The sequence below is a fragment of the Chelmon rostratus genome, chromosome 2, assembly GCF_017976325.1.
Source record: "Chelmon rostratus isolate fCheRos1 chromosome 2, fCheRos1.pri, whole genome shotgun sequence".
Taxonomy (NCBI): domain Eukaryota; kingdom Metazoa; phylum Chordata; class Actinopteri; order Chaetodontiformes; family Chaetodontidae; genus Chelmon; species Chelmon rostratus.
In genome coordinates, this window is record NC_055659.1 from 30,580,283 (window position 1) to 30,607,057 (window position 26,775).

A 26,775-nucleotide genomic window follows, 5' to 3' on the forward strand; every position below is an offset into this window, starting at 1 on the left:
CCCTGGCCTCATTTGTTCACACTAATCATACTAATGTGTGAAAATTAATGTGCTAATGATTTATTGATGCTAAAATGCTAGCACCTCTCACAGTGAGGATCAAATTAGCAGCTAATTTTCACGAAATCACATTTCATGGTCACATGGACTCCTAACTCCACTTAGAGCTGACCTTTTTATTGGCCAAAAACACTGAGGAGCTGCAACAAACACACACAGGTGGCTTTATCACTGCTTTAACACATTTACCGCTGACTGATGACAGTCTGCGTGCGTGACACACATGATTTCTGATATTGTTCATCTGAAATGACAGATAGATAGACAATAGACAACAGTTACATAAGTTATCTAATGTAGCCCAGGCCATTAGTGTTCTACTTATGTAGTTCATCGTGATTTATGTGTGTGTGAGAGTATGTGCAGCACAGGTTAGCAGAGGCAAAAAAAAGAGGTTGAATGCAGGACAAGGGAGGAACAATCACGAAAGGAGAAATCCAATTCGCTCTGCCCTCCATGTCCGTCTGTCTGTCTCTCCCAGTCACCACCAAAGGTCAGTGTCTTCTTGCAGAGAGAAGAAATGAGGTTAGAGCTGAACATAATGACAAGAAGAGGAGGAGAAAGAGGAGAAAATGATATTTTAAGAACCCTAAATGAAATATAAGACTAAAATCTATTTTAAAGACAAAAATATGTAAATGTCTTTCCACACATGAAGTGATGAGAAAAGATTGCTTTTTCTAACAGATTAAAACTAGCTACAGCTGTGACAGTGTGGAGAGCAAATGAGGGTGAATGGGACTTACATTCCTGTCCAGATTATTTTCTTATATCAGCTATATAGTAGATGCATTAAAAACACATCTCTGCAAACAGGCATCTTCCCAGACTCCTTGTTTAGAAAACCCTACTAAAGAAACCCAACCTAGAAAGTCATGCACTCATCAGCTATAGGCCGATAACCAACCTCCAGTCATCAGTCAGATACTGGAAAAGATAGTTTCAGTGAAAATGAACTCCTGTCTTAAAGAAAATCATATCCTGGAGGAATTTCAGTAAGGTTTTAGAACAGACCACAGCACTAAAACTGCTCTGACTAATAGAATCAGGGGCCTCAGACTAAATTCTGGTGAAAACAAGGTCTCAGTTCTTGTCCTCTTAGATCTAAGTGCAGCATTTGACATGATATCGTAATCAATCGACTACTGGTTGGTCTTTTTGACTGTGTTAAACTGGTTTAAAACATACATCAAAAAGAGAAAGTTGTACATATCTGCTAAACCAAATGATGCTGCAGCTGTAGCCTCCATTGTTAACTGTCTTTTGGCAATAAATAAATGGGTGAGCAATAATTTGTTGAAGTTAAATGAGGACAAAACTGAAATCCTACCACTCAGCCCTAAAACAAAAAAGAGAAATGCTGTTTAATAATCTGGGCAAAGTAACTCCCTGGATTAAATCTAAGGTCTTGGTGTTATCCCAGATTCAGATCTAAGATTTAAATCCCACATCAACAAGGTGACGGAATCATTTTCACACCCTAAAACACAGCTAAAGTATAAATCAAAAAGATACTGAAAAAGTAACTCATGCCTTTATTTCAAGCTGACTCGATTACTGTATTTTACTATTTACTAAAAAAAAGCAAAAAACACTGAGCTACTTCAGCTCATTCAAAACTCTGCAACTCGGCTGTTAACCCGAACCAAGAGTAAATCCAGTTTTAGCTACTCTGCACTGGCCTCCTGTGATCATTCAGAGGTCCTCCTCCTTGTATACACAGCCCTTAATGGGGTAGGACCAAGCTACGCTGCTGACCCTTGTTCACTCTTTGCCTTGAAGAACACTGTGATCATCTGCTGCTGGTTTATTGGAGGCTCCCAGTCACAGCCATCAGTTATGCCTCAAAGCTCTGTAACACACTATCTATATATATCAGGGAAGTCAGCTTGCTAAATATTTTTAAAAGAAAGCTGAAACCTTACCTCCTTATGTTAGCCTTTAGCAAGCTATGACATTGGCCCTTTGATTCACAGGTCTGCGCTACTGCACTTCTTTTAAAATATTGTATTTTACTTGACTTTAGGCAATCCATGGACTCTTTTCTCAAGTGGGTTTTATTCCATACCTGTCAACATGAGGATATGAAAACAAAGAAAATTTTGTGGCGCCCCACCCTGCACTGTCCCACCACCCTTACCATTGTCTACATACCCTTTACATTTAGACAAGAGTATACTCTTGTCTAATATATGCATGCACTCACTGAATGTGACGCAGAAGATGAGACAGTGTCAGGGCTTTGGAGGATAGCTTCTTTATCCCTCTTTACTCAAACATGACATGACCCACATGGCATGACGGTTTGTTTGCCTGTGCTATTTTTGGTTTAACCCTCGTATTGTCTTCCCATCTACTGTGCACCTTTTGTCTTTCCGGGTCAAAATTGACCCGGTCTGGGTCTTCTTCTGGTAAAGCATGAAGTATAAAATAATCATCAAATTCTGTGTTGAACCTTTTTAGTCAACTTGTTTCCAACACATCAACATATATTTTACACTTATTTTTGTAATGTATGATATAATAGATGTAATTTATAAAAAAATACACTTCATTTTTGATTAAAAAAACAGAAATTCTGATTATTTTGACTATGGTTATGATCTGAGGCACATAAATTGATGTATTATCACAGACTGGCATATGTCAAAGTTTAATCAGGACACTGTTTTGAAATAATGTAAAAGTTTTTAATGGGAGCATATAGTCACACCTGTGACCTCCCGGGTCAAAATTGACCTGGTGTGGTTTGACTGGTTATTAAGCATGAAGTATAAATGTGTGTGTGTGCATGTGGTTGTGTGTGTGTGTGTTTATTGTACTGGAAAGCACAATAGTATGATCCATTATACCACTTACTGTGGCCGGGTCAAATTTGACCGGGAAGACCACAGATGCTATAAATTTTAATAAAACACACATAATTCAAAGAATATAGTCATAATTAATTTTACTTGCAAAGAGCGGAACCATCCATTTCATTTTCAAGCAATTATATGAGAGAAAACCATAGTTATGATATGCAAACACTTGAAAACGGGTCAAAATTGACCCGAAGACAACAGGAGGGTTAACAAAAAGAAATTCTAAGAACTGCGTAGAAAACACAGTTGTTGTAAGTAGCAACAGTAGCCAGTAACCATTGGTGACCAAAATAACTTGCGTCTCCCTTGACGTAAAAAAAATAAATAAAATAAAATCTCTCTCTCTAATTGTTCTGTTGCCGAGCGATGATGTCAACAGCAAAAATCTCATTGCCAGAAGCCCGGCAGCTCAATGTGACCTACATGCTTTATCTACACAAGACTCCTTTTACTCACCTCTCACTCTCACCTCTCTCTCTCTACTTCTCTCCGTCTGTCTGTCTCTCTCCAGTAAGGGGTCGCGGCATGAAACGAAGAGATTACTCAAACAGGACAAAGTCATATTCAATTACAGCACGGGGATATTGGCTGTACAGTAAATTGAACAATTATGGGGCAAGGCTACAGTGGCAGATGTGCACAGGGCCCCATTTTAGTCGAGTGTGCTGTCAGCAGTGCCGGGTCATTCCATTACAGCTGCAGACGGGGAGGGAGGCTGTCGCAGCATACATATTAAACTACATACACACACGGACACACAACACACAGTCAAGGGCTGATGCATCACAGATATTTATCTAACCATTTCCACATGTTCCATATATGTATATTACACCCCCCCCCCCCCCCCCCCACACACACACACACACACACATAAACACACACACACACAAAAATTAATGTGCAACCCTTTTAAAACTGAATCAATCAAGATTTAATAATGGAGGACAAGAATGGACTGATTACATACCGTTACTATACACACACACACACACATATACACAGACTTTTAACATAATGAAACACTCAGATGCCAAATCACTGATTTCTCAATTCAAGGGTGGGCTACTTAAAAAAAAATAAAGGCAGCATTAACATCAATCGACTATATCATTTTACGAAAAGAGTACCAAAAGTATGGTAGCTTTCCTTTACTCATCGAATTGAGTTAAACCAAAGGTCTCTCAGGACGTAGGTGTCCAACATAGACACAATCACCAAAAAGGACCAGCAGAGGATGTACAGGACGTTCTACACTACACTCATCCAGTCTGTTCTCTGTTCATCCCTCATTGTCTGGTTTGGAGCAGACTACAGCTGACAGTCAGGAGTGCAGAAAAAAACGCTGGTGCCAACCTACCCTCCCTTCAGGACTTATACATCTCCAGAGTTAGGAAACAGGCAGGAAACAACAATGCAGGCCACATCCTAAAGACAAGGTGGTGCAACTTCTCCCCACTGGTAGGCACGACACAGCACTGAATGGTTTCTTCCCACAGGCCATAACTCAGTCACACAGTGTAGAAACAGCCCCCGTGCAATAACCCTGTAACCCCAAACATCCACTCAACCTATAAATTCTAAATCATGTACTTATAGTTTAAATATGAATACTTTTTTACATATAACATTGTCATATATAAACCTAACCACACTGTATATACAGTATATAGACATGTATACTTACAAATACTGTCATAAAGTCAGCTGTTATATTAACCATTCACTATTCAATCCAGTACTTTGCACTCTTCATCACTCTGCTATATAAATTCAGCCATTTGTTTACCATTGCACTATTGCCTTCTTGTCTAAAGAACAAGATACAGAAACATTTTGACTTGTCTGTCCGTTCTCCTACGTTACAAATCATACGCTTTGTTTACCCATCCATTTACCCTGACCTCCTACTTATGATACTATACTACGACTATATTTCCTCCGGAGCCATAACGATATATCATAAAGAAAAAAATGGAACACAACATTTTAGAGCTGTAAATCTAGAGCTCACTTGTGGGCCCCCCATTTACTGGCCCTAAACATCAATGTAGTTCCATTAAACTTTAGTCCAGTGATGACTTGATCCAGTGAATGAGTTGTTAGTCATCAAAATAAATGAGTGTTGTAAGCCGTGGGCTTCAAAACCTTGCAAGTTTGTTTCCATGTTTACTGTGAACTAAAAACAGAACTATAAGAATCTAAACCTGTAATATACCAGTAAAAAACAGTTTTATTTGAATTGTAGTTTACTTAGGTACAACTGAGTTAGATGATGTAAATGTACTTGAACTGTAGCTTTCACAGTGAAGAATGGTATTTCTCTGACAATTAAAATGTAGGTCAGAGTCAAAAGTCAGTCACTATTAAACACATCACAATCAATTAAAAGATCCTCACTTGTCGTCGACATGTTTTCACCCCTTTCATTCTTATTTACACATTGTCTCATTGGTGTTCACCCCCTGTCAGCCTTCCTTCCACATGTTCTCACCTAATGTTTCACTGTGGCCCGCTGCCAGTGAATTTATTAGCACTCATAGAGGAAACAAGGAAGAGACAGAGGGTGGGACCAAGAAAGAAACAACACATCATTTATAGAAGAGAATTTCTGTCTACAATACTGATTGTGTCTATGTACACATGCAACCGTGCCGTAGATCCAACTCACAAAAGCTATGAAGGGTAGGACAAAGGACACAAAGGTAAACAATGTAGATTCATTATAAAGATGGTTTTATCACTTTGGAGAAACCAGCAAGAGGAAGCTAGATTTTGATAGGATCCAACTAGACAAACTTCTCCCTTCAGGCCTCGCTCTAAAACCATTTCCCCAAAACACATGAGTGAGAAATGCCTTGCTACTCACGAAAGAGTGTCAGGGAGAGGAGCAGTGATGAGAAGACAGGATTTGGTCGTTAATACGTAAGGGATAATGTATAGTGAGATGACACAGAAGCTTGGTACATTAACAGATTGCCCCTTTAGCCAATAACAGTTAGGAATTCCTGAGCAGGCAGTCATCTGTCGAGAAATAAACACCCTTGAATTTTGTCGATTGACCAATCAGAATTGAGTATTTAAGAGTGCTGTGTTCTAAATACAAATAAACCACTCTGTTAAATGGCACACTCATTTAAACACAAGCAAACTAACCATCACAATCATATCTCTCTCTCTGAATCTGGCTTATAGCAGGGCTCGAGCAGAGCTGAAGAAAGGAATTAAGCAGGCCAAGCTCCAGTGCAAAAACAAAACTGAAGATCACTTCAATAACAACAACCCCCAGAACATGTGGAGAGGCATCAGAACCATGACGGACTACAAGCCAAACACTCAGCTCGCCAGCCACGACCCCACCCTGCCTGACACCTTAAACAGCTTCTTTGCCCACTTCGACACATCAGGCAGCAGAGAAGTCACACACCTACCCCGGCTGGAGGAGCAGCACCAGCCCCTCGTCCTGCAGCAGCACCAGGTGACATCCACCCTGAGGAGGATCAACACCCGCAGAGCTACAGGACCAGATGAGGTGTCAGGCAAGACTTTGAGGACATGCGCTGACCAGCTAGCAGGAGTGTTCCTGGATATTTTCAACCTGTCCCTGCAGCTGTCTATGGTTCCTGAGTGCAAGTCCTCAAGTCCTCCACCATCATTCCAGTACCTAAGAAGACATCCATCACTTGCCTGAATGACTACTGGCCTGTTGCTCTGACCAACATGAAATCATGAAGTGTTTTGAGCGGATTATTCTCAGGTACATCAGAAGCTTCATCCCCTCGGACCTAGACAGCCTTCGATTCGCCTACAGAGGGAATCGGGCCATAGAGGATGCTGTCTCCATCACCCTGCACACAGCCCTGACCCACCTGCAGCAGCCCAACACCTATGTCAGGATGCTATTTGTAGACTTTAGCTCAACATTCGACACCCCAGACAAGCTGGCACTGAAGCTACACGCGGTGGGTCTGCCTGCGTCACTGTGCCACTGGATCAGAGACTTTCTCACCAACAGGCCTCAGGTGGTGAGAATAGGGAACACAACATCATCCCCTCTGGTCCTCAGCAAAGGCACACCACAGGGTTGTGTGCTCTGCCCAGCCCTCTCCACCCTGTTTACTCACGACTGTTCTGCCATCCACCCCACCAACACAGTCGTGAAGTTTGCGGACGACACTACAGTAGTGGGTCTCATCTCAGACAACAACGAGACCCACTACAGAGAGGAGATACAGATACCAACAATCTGGTGCTGAACACAGGGAAGACCAAGGAGGTTATTGTGGATTTCAGGAGGTCCAGGAAGACGGATCACGCCCCCCTCCTCATGGACGGAGAAGTGGTGGAGCGTGTGGACAACATCATGTTCCTGGGTCTCCACATCACATCTGATCTCTCCTGATCCATGAACACCTCCCGCCTGGTGAAGAAGGCACAACAAAGGCTCTTCTTCCTCAGGAAACTGAAACAGCTGGACTCTCCTCTCTGCTCGTCAACTTCTACAGGGCCACAACTGAAAACATCCTCTGCCTTAGTGTGACAGTGTGGTATGCAGGGGCGTCATTGGGTTTTAAGAAAATGGGGGGCTTAGCCTCCAAGAGATGCATACGATGTGAGTGAATGTAGTGCACAAGTACAACTTCACAAACAGCCAACAAAGACTGAGAAATTATTCTTTATTATTATTTCAGTCTGTGTTTAATACAGTACAACAACAAACAGAGGTTTGCACAGCAACAGTGTGTTTACATAATTGACGAAAAATGGCTACACTTGCGAGTTACTTGGTGGACGGAAGCATCAAAGAATGCCGTCTGATTTTAAGGGTGGCAAATCGGTCTATCACTCTGTTGCCTCAGATGCTAAAGCTTGTCTTTTTCAATTGTCATGACTGCAACACTGTGAAGTCTTTTCTGACCCATTGTTTGACACAGCCAGGAATCCAGCCGACGCAGTGCACTAAAGGACCTTTCACAAGAGCAGCTGCTTACAGGCACTGTTAGGGCAACTTGGATGGTTGCCTTCAGAGAGGGAAACATGTCTGAGTCAAGGAGGTTGTGCACAGACAGTATATCTTCTGGTGGACATCCAGCCTCTGTTTTCTGGGCAAGAAAGTTTCTGGCCACCAGAACCTCCTCTGTTTTCAGGTCAATGCTGTAGTGCTTTGCAAGTTCATTCAAGTGTGATTCACTCAAGAAGTTCTCACATTTAGGACTGCATGCCTGGATGCCTTTTAGTAGCCCTGCATCCACACTGCAAAATCTTTGCTCAAGCATGCCAAACATCCTATCCACACAAGGGAAAAGTAACTCTCTTTTCAATGTGTCTGAGTTGTTCAATTCAGTGCGCGAACCTGCAGTTGCCTCCAATGCAAAATCCTCCAGCTGTGATGAATGCTTACTTTCTTGAAAAACCTTCTTGTGTCCATCCTTCACCCATCCTTTCACACTCTGCTCCTGCTGCTGTGCTTCAGAGGGACACACACAGGCTGCAGTTACCGACTGCGAGCAAGGTCACAGGGAAAACGTGGACTGGATTTTCAGTGATGGGGGCGTTCTCTATATGAAAAAGTGGAATGGACTGGATAACGACGCACTGAAGGGGCTCTCTCTACCTTACGCTATGAAATGAGATTATGAGATGAGATTACCTAATGAAGACCCTGGAGCACCAGTAGAGATGCCCTGTACGGGAAGGGCCAAAGTGTCTCCATCTGCTCAGAAGACTGAGGTCCTTTGGAGTATGTAGGACCCGTTTAAAACATTTTATGAATCTGTGGTTGCATCTGCAATCCTCTATGCCAGGCATGTCCAAACTATTCCATAAAGGGCCGTGTGGCTGCAGGTTTTCGTTCCAACCAAGGAGGAGCACACCAGGCCAGCCAATCAACATCAAGGGATCACTGAGTTATCAGCTGAAGACTGAGCTCAGCTAATTAAGCTGGTGTGCTCCTCCTTGGTTGGAACGAAAACCTGCAGCCACACGGCCCTTTATGGAATAGTTTGGACATGCCTGCTCTATGCAGTGGTCTGCTGGGGCTGTGGAAGCTCCAAGAGGAAGAGAAAGACAAAATAAACTGGTCAGGAGAGCTGCTTCTGTCTTGTCAACCCCTCTTACCCCCTGCATGACACAGTGGGGGCCCTCAGCAGCTCCTTCAGCAACAGACTGCTGCATCCACTCTGTATGAAGGAACACTACCGCAGGTCCTTCATACCAACTGCTGTAAGGTTATTCATCTCCAGCATTGCTTCATGTAGCACTGTGTTCACATACATACTGTTGTTTTCTTTGCACTACTTTAAAACATCCTTCATCCATCCTTTAACCTGTGCCATATTAAATTCCTTTTTCCTTAAATACTACACTGTGCAGATATTTTTTACATCCACTGTGACACACACACACACACACACACACACACACACACACACATATATATATATATACTGCTCCTTAAAACAAATCACTTGGCAGCAACTCAGTGCATTTAGGCATGTAGACATGTTTCAGACGATCTGCTGCAGTTCAAACCGAGCATCAGAATGGGGAAGAAAGGTGATTTAAGTGACTTTGAATGTGGCATGGTTGTTGGGGCCAGACGGGCTTGTCTGAGTATTTCAGAAACTGTTGATCTACTGGGATTTTCACACACAACCATCTCCAGGGTTTACAGAGAATGGTCCGAAAAAGAGAAAATATCTAATGAGCGGCAGTTCTGTGGGCGAAAATGCCTTGTCGATGCCAGAGGTCAGAGGAGAACGGCCAGCCTGGTTCGAGCTGATAGAAAGGCAACAGTAACTCAAATAATCACTCATTGCAACCGAGGTATGCAGAAGAGCATCTCTGAACGCACAACATGTCGAACCTTGAGGCAAATGGGCTGCAGCAGCAGAAGACCACACCGCGTGCCACTCCTGTCAGCTAAGAAGAGGAAACTGAGGCTACAATTTGCACAGGCTCACCAAAATTAGACAATAGAAGATGGAAAAACATTGCCTGGTCTGATGAGTCTTGATTTCTGCTGCGACAGTCAGATGGTAGGGTCAGAATTTGGCGTCAACAGCATGAAAGCATGGATCCATCCTGCCTTGTATCAACGGTTCAGGCTGGTGGTGGTGGTGTAATGGTGTGGGGGATATTTTCTTGGCCCACTTTGGGCCCCTTAGTACCAACTGAGCATCATTTCAATGCCACAGCCGACCTGAGTATTGTTGCTGACCATGTCCATCCCTTTGTGACCACAGTGTACCCATCTTCTGATGGCTACTTCCAGCAGGATAACGCATCATGTAATAAAGCTCAAATCATCTCAGATTGGTTTCTTGAACATGACAATGAGTTCACTGTACTCAACTGGCCTCCACAGTCACCATATATCAAGCCATTAGAGCACCTTTGGGATGTGGTGCAAATCAAATCCAAATGCTGAACTTGTCTTTCGGAATACGTGTTTTTGTTTGTAATGTTACTGTTGCAGTCTTTTCTCAAGAAGATATGATAATGTCAAGTTATCAGAATGCAAACTATTAAATGAAATTAAACTGCAGTTCTCTTGCTGGGCTAACTTTATGATAACTTTTTTTTTTTTTTTTTTTTTTTTTACCACCACACAGTTTCTATATGATGATGTCTTCAAAAGTCAAAGTTAAATTTGTTCATCATTCTCTGAATGACTAATCTGATCACAGCATTCACGCAAGCCTTCTCTCCTCACACCAATGGGGGGTCTCAGTACCATTTATTTTTCTCATTCCACGCATCCTAATATGCTGCATTGTTTTCATCTCTGTTCATAGAAGCTCCATTTTCCAGACCTTTGTCATATTTATCAGTTCATCTACATTTATGTCCCATCCTTCTCCCTCTCCCTCCCTTTCTGCACTTCATTTCCATCCATCTCGCTGGTGTTCCCATCAATGCTGAATTATGTCTCCCATCAAGGAAAACAAAACAAGTCAAAATGCTTCACACAGACTGAAAAGTCAGTTGGCTCTGCTTTTGCAAACGAGATGCCTGAAGGCGCAAAGCGGGCCAACACGCTGAAGAGTACATTATGGAACATTACTGTCACAACTGATGTTGCTACACTGCCACACTATAGAGCAGGGAGTTTTTAATTGTGTAAGAAGAAGAAGTGGCAGAGAAGCTTAACTTTCAATAAATTCTGGGTATTCATCTCACGAAAAAGCCTTAAAAGCCTTTATTGTAGCAGCTAATGACCTTCCATGAGGCATCACTAAAATTACAGCTTTTTACAATATTTTATCCCTCTCCTTTTTATATATTGATTCCCCAATCTCCAATAGCTAAAGCAGCATTTCCCTTCTGTGCCTCTGAGTTAAAGAGATTGCTGTGATTTTATGAGCTGGTACAGTCACCATTGTCCTTGAATGTTTGCAGCTCTGGGCAATGAATTCTCTTCTGTTTGTTGCTTTATTCATTCAGTTTTACTTTTCTCAGGCTTATAAATTAAGAATTTCAGTGTCTGCCAACTCACACCTAGACCATATAGGTCTCTGAAAACAGAAAACGTTTTATTGTATCTTTCTATTTTCTGAAGTTTGTGTTACCTTGATGATAAGGACAGACTCTAAACAATTATAGTTGATAGATCCAAGTGTTTGTTTATTGTTGTAATGACATGGTAGTAAAGTGGGCTATACCAGGGTTCCAGCTACAACTGTCCCAGTCACCTACCCCATAGTAAGGGCAAGCAATACCACAAACTTTGGTTTTGATCTCATATGAAGTCCTACAGGGGCCAGAATCAATACAGTACATTTACACTTAATTTGGAAGACACTTTTGTTCAAAGCAATGTCCAATTCCAAGTGACAGTAGATCAAACAGAAGCCTTCATGAGTAAGTGCCTCAACACTCAGTTCCACAAAGACTTAAACTTAATGTGACCAGCCACAGGTAGCCAGCAAGAGATGACCACCTGTACAAGGAGTTATGCAGAATACTCGGTCATGTTAGTGCGAGTTAGTAAATGAAGCATGCGCAGCTAAACTACTTGGTCATCAGTCACTGTACCAGCAAAGTCTGCTTTGAAATTTTTTGCACAGTATTGCACAGTATTTATAAGTATAGTATACTTTGTGACTTATTGATCACAAAGCAAAGCACAAGTCTAGCCTCTTTCTCGTCTTTTATTTTGGTCTCATGATATGTCATTGGATCCAAAGAGCACCTGTTTTTGATATCTGTGTTCATGAAGTAGTACTCCTCGGCCAATCTACTGGCATTTGCGGTCTCTATAGAAGTCTGCTTTGTTGGAGAGAGTCAGGGAGAATTGAGTTGGATCACCAGGAGTTCAGTCTGAAAGAACCCAGAGATTGAGTTGAAGGTGGCACGTCATCATCCATTTTGAGATATGACTGAGGCAGGCCATGATTCATGCTGAGGCAGTTTGGGAGCCTGGTAGTGCTTCGCATTAGCATGGCAGCACAGAAAAAAACATGTGAGCAGATCATTGGACCAAGGGAGGTGGTGCACTGTATAGATACTGATGCTTTTTTTTATTATTAAAAGAGACTAATGCAACATATATTTCAATATTTTCCTGTGAATCGCCAGTATTTTACTACTTACCTTCTCTCCCACTGTCTTTCTGTCAAAATATTTTCCGATAAATCCCCTGTATTTTTAACCCTCCAAAAAGAGATTACAACGTTATTGGTTGTAACGTCAATGGGTGGCATACTGGTGTGTTTGCTACATTCTCCTCTGGGACAGCAGGTGGCAGTATGTAGAACACTAGCTGTAACATCTATTTACAGGAAGCTCCTGCCAATAAAAGAGGAAGAAGGAAAAGAAGAAGGAGGAGGAATGTGAGAGATGGAGTACCTGCCAAAAAGACTAAAGGTTTGTGCCAGTATCTCACCAAATGGTAGGAGGATAACTTGTACATTGATTAATGCTTTTTATAAAATTTGCCACTCAGGTTTTAATGTATCACACAGAGGTAAAAGCAATGTGAGCCAGCATGACAAAGACGCAGAGAAATGCTCGACCAATGACTGTATTTTGACTTTCTTCCACAGGCTTATCTGATATTGCTGCGTTGGTGTTGTTCCTACAACATGATAATCAGTGTTACTCCAGGACCATCATTGCTACTGACCAAAAAGTTACAAAGTCCACATAGGGAGAAGGTCATCAGGGATGACGGGGTTGAAATGCACCTGGAGTTATTTTATATGTTAGCTCACTTATTGTTTTCAGGTTGGTGTTTTTTTATTATTATTATTTTATTTTTTCTATCACAGTTAATGTAACAAAACTACATGGTTACATTAAGGCAACAATATTACGTGGTTAGGTTTTGGAAACGATGGGACGGGTTGACATAGACCCCTCACAACGTTAACCACATGTTAGAAAGGCTAGCTTTGCCCATATTTGCATTTTTCGCCAGTTGGTGAAAAGTGTTTCAAAAAGCTTTGTGTCTCATTGCAAAGAACTGCACACTAGACAATGACTTATTGTTCAAATGGAGGTTGTTACGGGGTTGTAGACATGACCTGACCTGACGAGTGTGTCCAGCTGAATGACAGACCTATTTTTAGATTCTCCATGACTGCAGAGCCAGCTTACCTGATATATACATTTGATGGATATTATCCTCTGAGTCCTCAATAGAGGCCAAGGCTGCACAAGGACTACTTGAAAGGCATGGGAATATTATGATGGCTATGAGGGCATCAAATCGATGTGTTTTTTTTCTCAGAGAGCAAGTCAGTTTGATCCTGCATTAGACACGCAGCCACTGATGCAATTATAGAGAGTACTCCTATAATGCACCACCCCTCACACCTCGCACGGACAGCTCAATTGGTTGCTGCCATTCATTTAATCAACAAGCACGCACACAAATAAGTGACTGTGTGCACGCACATATACAGCTATGGGCATTTATGTGATGACAGCAGCAGTGTATAAGTAACAAGGTTGATGGAGAGCAGCTTTCCTTCTCCTCTGTGCCCTCTGAAATCGTTGAAGTTCATCGTCATCATTGAGGCAGCTGATTTTCCTGCTGGTTATTTAGGGGTATTGCAGTCTGGGACACATATGTCTCCAAGCGTGTCTGTCTGTGGTGTCACCATCAGCGCCTATGTCAGTGTGTGCGCCATCTCTTGGAAACGATACCCCTCACAACGTTAACCACATGTTAGAAAGGCTAGCTTTGCCCATATTTGCATTTTTCACCAGTTGGTGAAAAGTGTTCACCAACTGGCGAAACATCATCTTTTTTTGTTGAGAAATTAAGTTACCAACACACTGTTAACGATTCAAGTGGTAACTACCAAAAGGCCATGAGAAGGTCTTACACTCAAACCACATGGGTTTACCACACTGTGCTGCAGGGGCTCATGTTATTGCACCAATATGGTGTCTGCATATTCCAGAATAATCACCTCAGTATTCCTGAAAATATGATCAAAATCAAAAAATCAGACTTAATGCTGCATCAAATCAAATCATCAGCACACTGAAGATTCATTTCTTTCTTAATCTGTTTCTATTTATACATGTAATTAATCTGTACATTACTCATATTACCATTTTTACAACCTCAAAAACAATTTCTAATGAAACTGTTTTTTATACTTTTTACAGCAGCTATTGTGTCTGTAGTGTCATTTTACAAAGGCATTTGTCTGACAGACACATTGTACTCAAACCAACTTTATCTGCTTATAGATAACACAAAATCAGCACGTTTTTATCGTAGCCTCAATACAAAAACACTAGAAAATGGAGTGCAACATGTCAGCATAAATTACATGATTCACTTCTTTGTATTTTGGGTTGGCTTTAGGTAAACCATCATATCTCCATAGTGCAGCTCAATGAACGTGAGTAAGGTTTTGAGTAGATCATATTTCCTAATTTCCTGAGATGCTGTATAGATCCCTGTTGGGAGGTTGGTCTTTTCTGCAGGCCCGCTCATAGTGGAGTCACAGGTCAGAGGTCATGCTTAGCTACAGAACAGAGTGCCAGAGCTGAAAGGGATTTAGTGGCACTTCAGGAGAATTAGGTGAGTCACCCAGTTGGACTGCTGAAATATATTTTCCTCCTTAAACTGGAGTCTCATTGAAAAGCCCAAAGCATCACAATAAAACAAATCCAGTGAATTATTTAGCTGGAGGTGTAGCTGAAGAACATTTTTGCAAGGTTGAATGTGTTGACAGTAAGAACCCGCTCTAAGAAAAGCATTTCTCTTTCACTGAAGTTTCAAACAGTAGCAGTAACAATCAGTGGGAAAATTCAAAACTGCAAAGTGAAAAGGTCAATACAAAATGTGAAAACTTTTGAGAGATGTGACAACTAAGAACATTTAGTTTTCGCTTTTTTTAAATAGCTGCCATATTTCAAATAAAACAGTGATTTGCATCATCAGTGAAAGAATGAATCGTGACCCTCTTGTTAAAAATGTTTTCGCTGTCCTCTTAATTCACAGTCCCTTTTGAAAAACGTGGCATACTGCAGCAAAACAAAGCCTTTGTTGCACCGTCTCATTCTCGCTCTCTGTACAGGCATCTGCAGCAGTTTTCTACTTTCTGTGAGTGGGTGTCCAAAGAAACACTGGCCAGAACAGTACAGGGGTTTGCAGTCTGTAGGAGGAATGTTAAACGCACAGTCCAATGTTTTGGGAAATTCTCTTGTTCCGTCTCACCCACATCTTTGTGCTAAGATATGCACGACTAAACAGGTCTTTGACCTATTTCTGTACTGGACACAGAGATCTTCTTGTCAACTGGCACCAGATAACACGGCTAAAAGGAAGATTTTCCATGATGGCTGTTTTTCCAAGTATTCCAGTATGGGAAATATTTGGAGAAGCTTTGGTCAAACTCTTCTGCTGGTGCATTAACCTTTTATTACTGAGGGGATACTTGCTGATCTTCTTCCAAGTTTTTCTTATTGGCACCAAATCCCAGGAAAACACCAAAACCAACAATGTATTCGTCCATCTGATTTCCCTACCCTGTCTGTTGTGCTCACCTCCAAACGCATTGGTTCCCACTAAAGACATGAATCTTGACAAACAGCTCAGATATATTAGTATTATTTTTTTTTTTTTACAAACATCACTCAAACAGAAGCAAATAGAAGTAATTGTGTGTTACTCTGCAGTTTTCTGTGGCAGAGTATGCATATTTGATGCTACAGTGGGTATTTCTGGCAAGAGTATGTATATAGTTTTACATGATGTATATAATTTTATTTTTGTTTTAGACACTGACGTTGACATGTGCTTGAAAACACAGTCTGATTTGTGAATTTGGTGCTGTATCACATAGGTATTTCAATTTTTACGTAAAAAAAGAAAGGCAACACCACTTACTGTCGGGCTAATAAAATTGCTTTCCCTCATGAGTAAAATGACTGTACAACATATCATCAATTTCGATCTTCATTTATCCACTTCAAGGCTGCAGCACAAAGGCCTGAGAGCTCTCTGATGGTGGCTGGTGTTGAATGGTAAAACAGCTTGACAAGGAGCACACAAATTAGGTTTGCCTCTCCCGTCGATAGCGAGCTTTGACATTGTGCAGGTCTGAAAATTAATTTCCAGTCAAATGTGTGTGCGTAGCAGTGGTAAAAGATGGGGGGCAGCAGATTGTTCAAGCTAACATGTGGATCATATTGTGAACGGTAAAATGAATAAAGTCTTTCAAAACAGGCATTCTCGGATTTCAATTGTCCAGCAGCCAGGAAGGAAGAGCCGATGAGTTTGACCTTGTCACAGTCAGCCCATTGCAAAAGAAGGCCTCTTAAAAACTATATGGCAAAGCATGTGAAATTATGTGGAATGGAGAACATATATCACGGCTAGGGTTGTGTGGTATATTATATGCTTTATATTATTGCATATTTTAAGAAAAGGCTTGGCCAATGAAGCCTGAATGCAGTTAATGTGAGCAGTTAAACTCTGAGGCTCAGCCTTATAATCATTTCCAGTTAATATAATTATAAAATAAAAAAAATATATTCATGTAATTATAATTTTGATTCATCTGATTACAATGTCACTTGATTGCACCAGAACGTCATATAAATAATTAATAAATGGCAGTATAGCGATAGTGCAGCAATAAATCTTCATTAGTATTACAGAAATTATAATACTATGATAGAATGAGAAAACTGTCTAGTATACTACAATATTAATTAGCATTTTTTTATAATTAGCTTTAGATAGAACTACTAACTGTCCAGATTTGCTCAAGTCCAGCCGAGCCAAGCCTAAAGTTTCTGGCAATTAATATGCACCATGTCACATGGACAGGATAAATCTTTTAAGTACAAACAGGAAAGGTGCCACTGGGGTTATTTTTTCCCTCTGAACATCTCCAGTTGAAAAATTCCTGTAAAGGAATATATCAACATTTTGGGAAATGTTTTGGACAGAGCCAGGCTAGCTGTTTCCCCCTGCTTCCAGTTGTAATGCTATGCTTGGCTAATCTTGTCCGAACCCAGATCCAATTGTTCATCTTCTCATTTTGATGAGATGTCTTTTCCCTGAAATGCTCGAAGGGAGTCATGGCTGACATCCCTACACCTGAGCTATCGCATCTAATACTGTTGAATACACCTTGAATGAAATTGTTATATTTGTCAAGACAAAAGGACTATTTTTAATTGATTTTAGTTTTTATTTTTATAAAGTGGTAATTTTCTGTTCTGTGCTGCCATGTTTCAAAATACTTATAAAGATTGTGTTTTCTTATATTGTCGTACAATCATTTCTTAAAAAACTCTAAATGTCAGCGGCTATGTGAGACACATCTGCACACACACTTCACAGATGAACTGTGATCCCGCAGTGGAAGTGAAGCACAGGCACTCTGTGCTAATCTTTGTCTTCTCCTGTCTCTGTCTCTCATTCTGGAGGTATCTGGTCGTCCCAAAATAACTCTTGATTTGTCAGCATTGTGCCTGGTTTTAATCTGCCATTCTGATCAAGCAGAGGGCAAAACAGCCACGGCCCACTGAGGTTTGTTTAAGAAGTCTGTCAGACCTCTGGAGGACAAGATCAGTTAATTAGGACAAGCAGAAGTTTAGCGAGCTTTGGAGAAGTCATCAGAGGGGAGAGGATGTCTACAATGGAGCAAGGTGTATGTAAAGGACTTTTTATGTAACAATCCTGCATAATCTAGATTTTAGTAACAATGAAACTGAATTTGTATTGATTTTGCTTTTTGTGTTAAATGACTCTAGAAACCAAAGGAAATACCAAGGCATTCATGACAAGTCCTGTCAGCAGAATGTATGTTAGCCGGAATTTCTTCTCATCACTGCTTTGATTTTTAAGTTGAGGTTGAACTGAGGATTCTGTGATAAAACTTTTTTAGTGTATGTGTTTTAGTCTCCAAAATGACAGTGATGAGTGCAATCTTGTGCCAACCTTACATAATAAAATAACAGAATTTTACAGAACTCCTGTGGCTCTTACAATGACATAAAAATAAAATATCCACTGTGCCGGCCTGCTGTCTCTCCATTGTTTTCCTCTCTTGCCTGGATCCTGCCTACCATTACATCAGCATCTTACGTAAGAGCTGCGATCAAACATGTGTGGGGGGACAGCAGGAGAGCATTGGTAGATCTTAGTATCAGCAGCAACACTAAGTGAAACTGTCGTCGGCTCTGTTTTTACCCACAAGCTCCTGCGCTCTCATAGGCACAACGGGTGACCAATTAGGGTTAGACGAGCCAGCGGAAATATTGAAATAAATAAACTAAAAGATCATTTGTGGCCCGGGGCTTGCATCCCTTGCATGGTGAAAGATTAATGCCGCCCCTCTGAAAAACCAAAGCCTCTAAAGGGACAGCGGAAGTGTCTTTTTTCTCTTCTGAAGCACTGGTAAAATGAAAAAAGGGCCTGGAGACGCCTCGAGGCCAGAGGAGCACAGAGGAGAGATGAGGAGGAGAGCAACTGAGAGGAGAAGAAGAAGAGACAGGAAGAGAGACAGAAAGAGGAAGACAAACATATTGCACTGACAGTGGCACACAACTGCTTTCACTCTAAAACACATACACCCACACACAGCATGCTCTAAATAAATAAAATCAAGCCGTATACAATACTGGTTGAACAATAGGTCAAGGCCGGTTCAATGAAATAAAGGCTGGTCACTAATTCTGTTCTTTCACTGTTACAGAAAGCCACTTTTAAGAAAACAAAGCTTCAGTTATTCTGTTATCACATTATGTTTTTATGTTTTACACAGTGTCCCAACTTTTTTGGTATTGGGGTTTTTAGAATGACCCAGAAATCCTCAGACACCTCCTCACATAAGTGTTGCTCTGCTGCATGAACCAGCTATGATGATGATGTGATCTGAGGTACATTCAAAGCTCGCAACATTCTGGAGAGTCCAGAGCCTCCCAAAGGCTTCCCATTTCAAATACTTAGCTCCTCAAGCGTCTAATCTGATCCCAAACTCAGAGCTGTTTCAGTAGCCAAAGACAAAAATGAAAATGTTAGAATAATATTAATATCTCCGATACATAGCTTTTCTTGTAATTGTCCTGTTCTTTTCAAATACAAAGTGTCAAGTTTTCCAACTTTTCCACAGTGTCTGGAAACAACTGAAAGCTCACCACAGAGAAAGAAGTACAGACACACACCTGAGTAGGCCCAGTAGGTCTCCTCGGCGGCTGCTCTCCGGTGTCGTGTCCCGTCGGGTGTGGCTCTGCGAAGGCCTTGGATGGGGGCTTGGGACTCGGCTTGACTTCCTGTCAGCGCTGTAAGGGAGGAGAACATGGGGACAGGCGGGTTAGCATAAACAGCAGCAGAGCTTCAGCAGCACTCTGTTACCCTGCTCGGATCCCTGCTGGGTAGGATGACAGCCAACTGTGTCCTTAGCCGCCTTACCATGCAGACTGCCTCATAATAACATTCAGGGTAGGAACGAAGTTCAACAACAAAACATAACTACACTGTGGAACTTCACTGTCTAGAAAACAGGCGAAGCTACCTCACATACGGTTAACAGTCGAGCAAAGCAGCATCACAAGTGAGACCAAAAGGATTTGGCAGCAAGAGAAATATATATTCCAATGATAGAAAGCACAGACAAAAAAATATCAGAAGGAAATAAACAGACAAATGTCAGCTTTAGGCGTGTCGTCGAGGACTGACTGACTAATTCTCAAGAACAGGATCAAAGTTTTTGATACAGAATATCAATAACAATAGAAGATGGAATGCAGAGTGCAGCTAAATTAGCTGAAATTCGGTACATCCTCTGCAGTTAAAGGATGATACATGGGGTTTAAATAAAGTCTTCACATAATGTTTTACTGTGAGCATTCATTTAGCCAGTGTGATGATTAAATCAGTTTTTCTTGTGGCCTGAAACCCCTTGGTCTTAAGAATGATGCTGGAAACTGTACCTGAGGTTTGAGGTAAACCTTGATTACAAACAGGGACCCATGACCCCAGACCTTGAGGCCCCAGATGTCCCAGGTTCATTGTATGTCAGTCAGTTATTGTAATTTGATTAATTGCATAGCTGTAAGGGATTATGTGCCAAGTACTACATCGACAAAGGTGGGGCCTGAATTTGAGCTATTTTTGCTCCTGTCTCAACCAATCATCATTTAGAAAATCTGTGCTGAGTTTGTTTTATTCCAGAACAGGGCATATGTTTTTTTTTCCTCTGGGCATACATTGAAGCTACCATGTACAGTTTGTTGTGTGAGTTGGGAGCATGAAGGTCAAAGGGAACAAACACAATTCACAAAGGGTGGGGGGTGGAAATGGGTCTCAACAGAAAATGTGTGCCCTGGTGCCTGAACAGGTGAATCCGGCCATGGCTAGAGGCTTGTTACACGTGTTCGTCACGCCGGAGCTTCATCGTCATGTAGTTAACTTTGTGAATTGTCACTCTTTGCTTAGGATTTAGGTGTCGCATCTTCTTGTTAAGGTTGAGGAGAGGATTATGATTTGGCTTAAAACAAGTCTGTTATGGTTACATGCATGACAATGTAACTAATGTAATTGATTACTTCAGTTAAAGTTAGTCAAGTTTCACATGGGACAGGAGCAGTGGGCTCCTGGGTGAAAGGCCAGTGTTTGCTTGACCCATCCACCCATTCCACGCTCCACCATATACAGGCTTTCTGGCTTTTTATACAACATCACTGACTTCTTCCATTGCTGCCGTCATAATTACGATGGCCACTAAAGGTCACCACCTATTGATATTGAATATGTGTTGTAATAATCTACCTACAAGGCCATTTTTCTGTGGCCAGGCTGCATTTCTTTTTAACTTGTAAATATCACAAGATCAACACTGACATAATGCTGTTGCTATTGTGATATTTACTCTCTCCATTTAGATGATTCTTCTCATATTGTCATATTTCTGTATTTGTGATTTGATGCACCTCTTCTTTTGTAGCCCCTTAGACTGCATGTGAATGATCAGCAGTTACAGTAGAGGCCATTCCTGTCCTGGCATGAGATTAGTGAAAAGTTAACGTTGTGATTTGGGTAATGAATTAATGCGATAAAAATTGAACTGGAGTTACCTTATCAGGTTGCTTTTATAAAAAAATAACTCTAAATAAAAAGCTGCTCATGGTACATAATCATCCTGAAGGCTGATTAGTTTTACATGGTTACTCGTAGTTAAATATTTCATTAGTATTAAACATAGTAATCTTGGTGCATAGAGCTGTGCTGTACTAGTAAATGTCTTAAGGTTCACACTTTTTAAAAACATAAAATCCTTTCTCACACTCAGACATATTACAGCAAAGCTGCAATTTCTTAGAATTTAATTTCTCATGCATGTCATTTGGGAGTGGAATGTTCAAATGGAAAAGGTTTCATGTGTGAAACATAAAATGGCCTCCTCTCGGGCTGAGAGACCTTCTTGGTCCCCACTAAAGAAAAGGCAGAGATGGAACTCGAGGCCTCTTTCAAGTGGAGAACAGGATTTCTGCTTCTCTCCTGATGTTTTCACTATGCTCTGTGATTTGGCCTTTTAAAGATCTTTCACAGGACAGAAATCACGCTATAAGGAAATGACGCACTACGTATTTTAAGTTATAGTCAATCAGATTTCATGCAAAGTATGTAAACTAAGCCTTTTGTTGCTTTGGCAGTATTCTCACAGAACATTTGGTGTTTCTTTTAAAAGCAGGATTTGGATGTTGAAAAAGACAACCCACATGAGAGAATGTTGCGTCTCTGTAGATTAAGAGTATGGTCGTGACCTGCTCGATATGGAAAGTCTCCTGAGACAACATCTGCTGTGATTTGTGCTTTATAAATAAAACTGAATTGAATTGAAATTGAATTAAAGGGACACTGACGTGCTAACATCTCCATCCACCATAAATGGTCAACTGCCAAATGTGTCATTCCAACTAATCATTTAAAAAAGCACACAAAAGTACAGTTGGACTATGTCATTGCAGTATCTCTGGCAACATTAAAGGATGCACCAACCACTGGGTTAGTGTGTATACAGGGTGTAGCACAAAATTCTGGCCTATATAAATAAGCAGTCTCTGTGGGCCCCTTTCCTCTCTTGATCCATGTCTTTTTGAAAATCTTAATTGAGCTGACAACTATACACATTAATCTGTAGTGGTTATTAGAGTAGTCACTAATGACCCACTCATTCCACATTTAAATAAGCAATAATAATAATGTGATATGTGCTCAAGTCTGCAAGTTTGAAATCTCCCCACACTCCAACTCTCTTCTCAACACACTGTCGCCTGCAGTTACTGTGTCACACCTTTACCATGGTTAAATGATGTTTGCATGGAGTATCATGCTTAAGAGAACATTACTTTCTTCATGTTTATCATTCCCAAGGTACATATAAGCCAACGCTAGAAAATACCATCTTAAAGAAAGACAGCTGAACAACTCAGGCTGTTTCTGACAGCGGGGGCCAGGTGTTCCATGATGTTAAGCTTTGCTAACTGATGTTGATAGATATGATGTCGTATGCCATTGTGGCTATGATGCTAATAAATTTATGATACCAATAAACTGATTCATGCCAAACAATTCAGATACGTTCCAAGCTAGATTCCTGTCTGACTGCCTTCAAACTTAACAGATGCTGATATTAACGTAAACCATTCTTAAGCTGTGTTACATCTGCTCGTCTTTCTGTTGAAAGAAATGACTCACTTTTTTTTATACATAGTTCAGTGCCTCAACCAATTTATTCAACCAGTTTTCCTCTGGTTATGATACTAGTGACTTAGAAACAAACAACAACAACAAAACGACTTATCATTCCAGGGTTTTCAAGGGCCCTCTCTCCATTGGGACCCTGAGAAGTCAGGCCCATTTCCACCCCACTGTGATGCCCCTGATACACTCCCAAATTAAATGTTCAAGATTAGCTTCAAGGTTCCCACTCGGGGTGGGATGTGTTTGAGTTCCTCTTCTTCATTGTCATGTGTGTTCTCATGCTGGGATATGTGCTGTTGGGTTTCAGTGGGGAATCTCACCTTAGCCCACTACAAATACACTGTGGCAGCATCTGGAGGAGGACCTGCCATTTCACATCTGTCCCCACAATGACCAGCTGTGAGTATGTGAACACAGGGAGGTGTGTGTTTGCATCTGTGTGTGTGTGTGTGTGTGTGTGTATCAGTGGGGACAGACTCAGCTGTCTCCATTTGGACACCAGGCAAACCTGAAAATGTCAATCATGTTATAATGGAAACTCAAAGTCTCAAGCTTTTTGCAGGGCATTGTGAAGGAGATTTAAAGGCTCAGGATGAACAAAGGGTGAGTCTTTGTCTCAATGACAGACACAGCTGCCCCCCCACCCACCTCTCTCATCCCTCTCCCCCTCCTCCCCTCTCTTCTTGTTTTAATTCTTTGGGATGTAAGCATGGCTCATGTCTGTGAATGCCAATGGGAGGCAACTCTATGGCTTTTCTATGAATTACATTATTGATTGCCAATACTGCTCAGAACAGAAAATGTAATTATGCACAGACCTCACCCTAACCCCCCCCCTCATCCTTGCCAAACACGTCTTCTTCTTTTCTTTCCCTCTTTTTCTTTCCTGTCTTTTACTCAGTGGCTTTTCATCAATTTGTCTTATACTCCTGCTTTCAGTAACCTGCCCCCCCCCCCCCAACATCACCTGACCTCTCAAAAGCCTGAGTGTGTTGTCCTTCAATCATATCGTGACGGCCACGGCTTTTCCAAATTGCAGCTATGTAGTGCAATATAAAGTCTTTAAAGTGTTATTTTATTTTATATTATCTTTCAAAAAGTGAAACAATTTGTCGAATGTGAGTCTGACCCAAAGAGAATGAACTTGTCCATGACTATTAAACTGATAGGTGTTGTAATATAAGAGAATCGTTTATTTATCCACGGTGGGGAAATCTGCTGTGTTACAGCAGCAAAAGGGAGAGTGTACTAGTAAGATCATCAGTAAAAAAAGCAAGGGATGAAACATCTGTAAACAACATAATAAGAGAGAGCAGAGAGTAATGAGTCAGACAATGGCTGAATTTAACATTATTGCACGTAGGGAATATTAAACCTCAAATGGAGAGCTGTAGTCTCACCCAGTTCCCTAGTTAACTTCTTTTTTCACCAGCTTTTGTTGCATAGCAAAGAAAAAAAAGGTTTTGAAAGTGCCCCCATGAACCAGATTTTCTAAAAAAATTCATTGTGTTAAGGTAGCTGTTGGAACAGAAGGAAAAAACAGCTGAACACTGGCTCTTTATGCTCAAGCTGCTTTGTCCAGTGTTGGGAAAGTTACTTTAAAAGTAAAGTACTCACTACTCCATTGAAAGAGAGGTTCTGTTGCTTTACTAATTATTCTACTAATTCTACTAATTTCTCATTACAGTGCAAAACTAAACTGATATATCAGCCTACAGATTAGTCTTATATTAAAAACCCACATTTAAGGCTTTTGTTCATCATCTGTGATGTGAAAACATCAGATCTCCACACAGTGAGTAGAAGTTCAGTTATAAAACCCTGGAGCACCACGGAGCGTCCCTCCTGCCGGGCTGACAGCTCTATCAACCGAGCACTCAGTCACACTGGATGGCAGTCGAGGAGGTTGGACCAGTGTCTGGTTCAAAAGTACTTCACTGACAGAGCGTCAGAGCAGTCAGCAGACAAGACTCGTGCTGCCCTCTGTGTCCATTACCCTTCTCCACTTCCACCACAGTTGGTTTGTAAAGTTGATGGCCTATCTCGCTGTTGCCACGAATTGTTCTGTGTACAATGACGGAGCAAAAAAAAAAAAAAAAAAAAGTGCATCTTTTTTTGACTGACAAAATGTGAGTGGACTCAGGGTGTCCTAGAATGAGTGCTTGAATCATAGGCTGTAGCCCCACTTTTTTTTACATACTACAGCAAGATAGGAAACAATAACTTTGGCTGGATAGATATTTACCATCTCCAGAAAATGATTAAATGCTTTATTCACCTAAATTATGAAATAGATTTTGCACATGCATCACAAGATATTAGTCAAGTCCAACTCCAGATTTGTATTGGTGGAAAGCTTGGAGAATAATACCTCATGGGAAAACAAAGTCAAATGTATAAGCATCAGTGGATACCACTAGAGCTAAATGAGATTTTACATTTGAATTGGTAAACAGGTTGAATTAATTCTACCCATAAGCATTTTTTTTTTTGTTAAATGAAATTGAGATTTTTTTTCACTGTATTGCTTCCTGCTCTCCTTCCCCTGCTCCTCTGTTTTTGTTCCTCTCTAAATCCCAAGGAGCCCCCACCGCCATCTCCAACCTCCTTCCCCTCTCCATCACATCTTGGTCATGGCCATTCAGACGTGTCTGGCCATTTAACAGGCTTTATTTATCCAGAGCTGATGCCCCATTAAGGCGAGCAGACAGACTCAACCTGAATATATTTCGTAGAGGGGGGTTCTCCGATGGGCTTCTGCCACAAGAATAACAATGTTTAAGTCAGTGACAGCCAAAGAGACGACGGGCAGATTGAAAACAGAGGTGAAGGACATTGAAGGAGATGAGGAAGGAGAGGAATGACAGATGAGAACGGCAGGAGGACAAGATGGGGATAAAAGCAGAGGGTTAAAGAGAGACAGAAAGGAGTTGAAGGAAAAGCCAGGAGAAGAGGAATATGGAGGGAGGACAGAGCATAAAGAGGAGAGGAATTAAGCGCCAATGATAAAATTACACTCCTTTCCTAGCAACAGTTATCAGGTCACTGATGGACAGCCTGCTGCATGGCAACCAGTCAGTGGCAGAGGATGAGAGGAGGACAGAGGAACAAAGGGCCTACTGTTGGCTGAGGGGGAGGAATTAAAGAATAGGACAAGGGGGAGAGGATGGGAAACTGTCATGGTGTCAAGGGGAAAATTTTCAGAAAAATACAATGTTCTGCATTCTTCTTTATGTACATATTAACATTACAGGCATTTAGCTAATGCTCTTCCCCACGACGACGGAATACACTCTGATAAAACAAAGAAAAAGCACTGAGGAGAGTGTTTGATTTTCAGGCTAGTCACTGCTGTGTCAGTCTCACTAACTTTTGAGCTCTGTAAAGAAGAGAGCTAGAGGAAGGCAGGGCTGCTGTTATGACAGGAAGGTTTTAACGTTCTAACTACAAGGTCTATGTTGTCGAAAGAAGAAAGCCTGCTCATGATAAGGACAAGCTTTCATTATTATTCCACAGATAGTTATCATTTTAAGAGGAGACATGGATTGAAAAGACACAACAGATCAAGGCAATGACAGAACAAGCTGCCCTATAAGGAACAATGAGACATCTTGAATGTCACTTTGTCTAACCAAAGCAGAAAATCCTCTCTGACAGAGCTTCAGC

General features: G+C 41.2%; 1 protein-coding gene across 1 annotated transcript in view; it reads right to left on the reverse strand.

Moving 5' to 3' along the window:
- Positions 1-26,775, reverse strand: part of ptprga (protein tyrosine phosphatase receptor type Ga) — a 390,193-nt gene that overhangs the window by 290,659 nt on the left and 72,759 nt on the right. Inside the window, exon 2 of the mRNA XM_041954744.1 lies at positions 19,569-19,685. Coding sequence (XP_041810678.1) covers positions 19,569-19,685 — 117 coding nt within the window. The remainder of the gene's footprint in view (positions 1-19,568; positions 19,686-26,775) is intronic.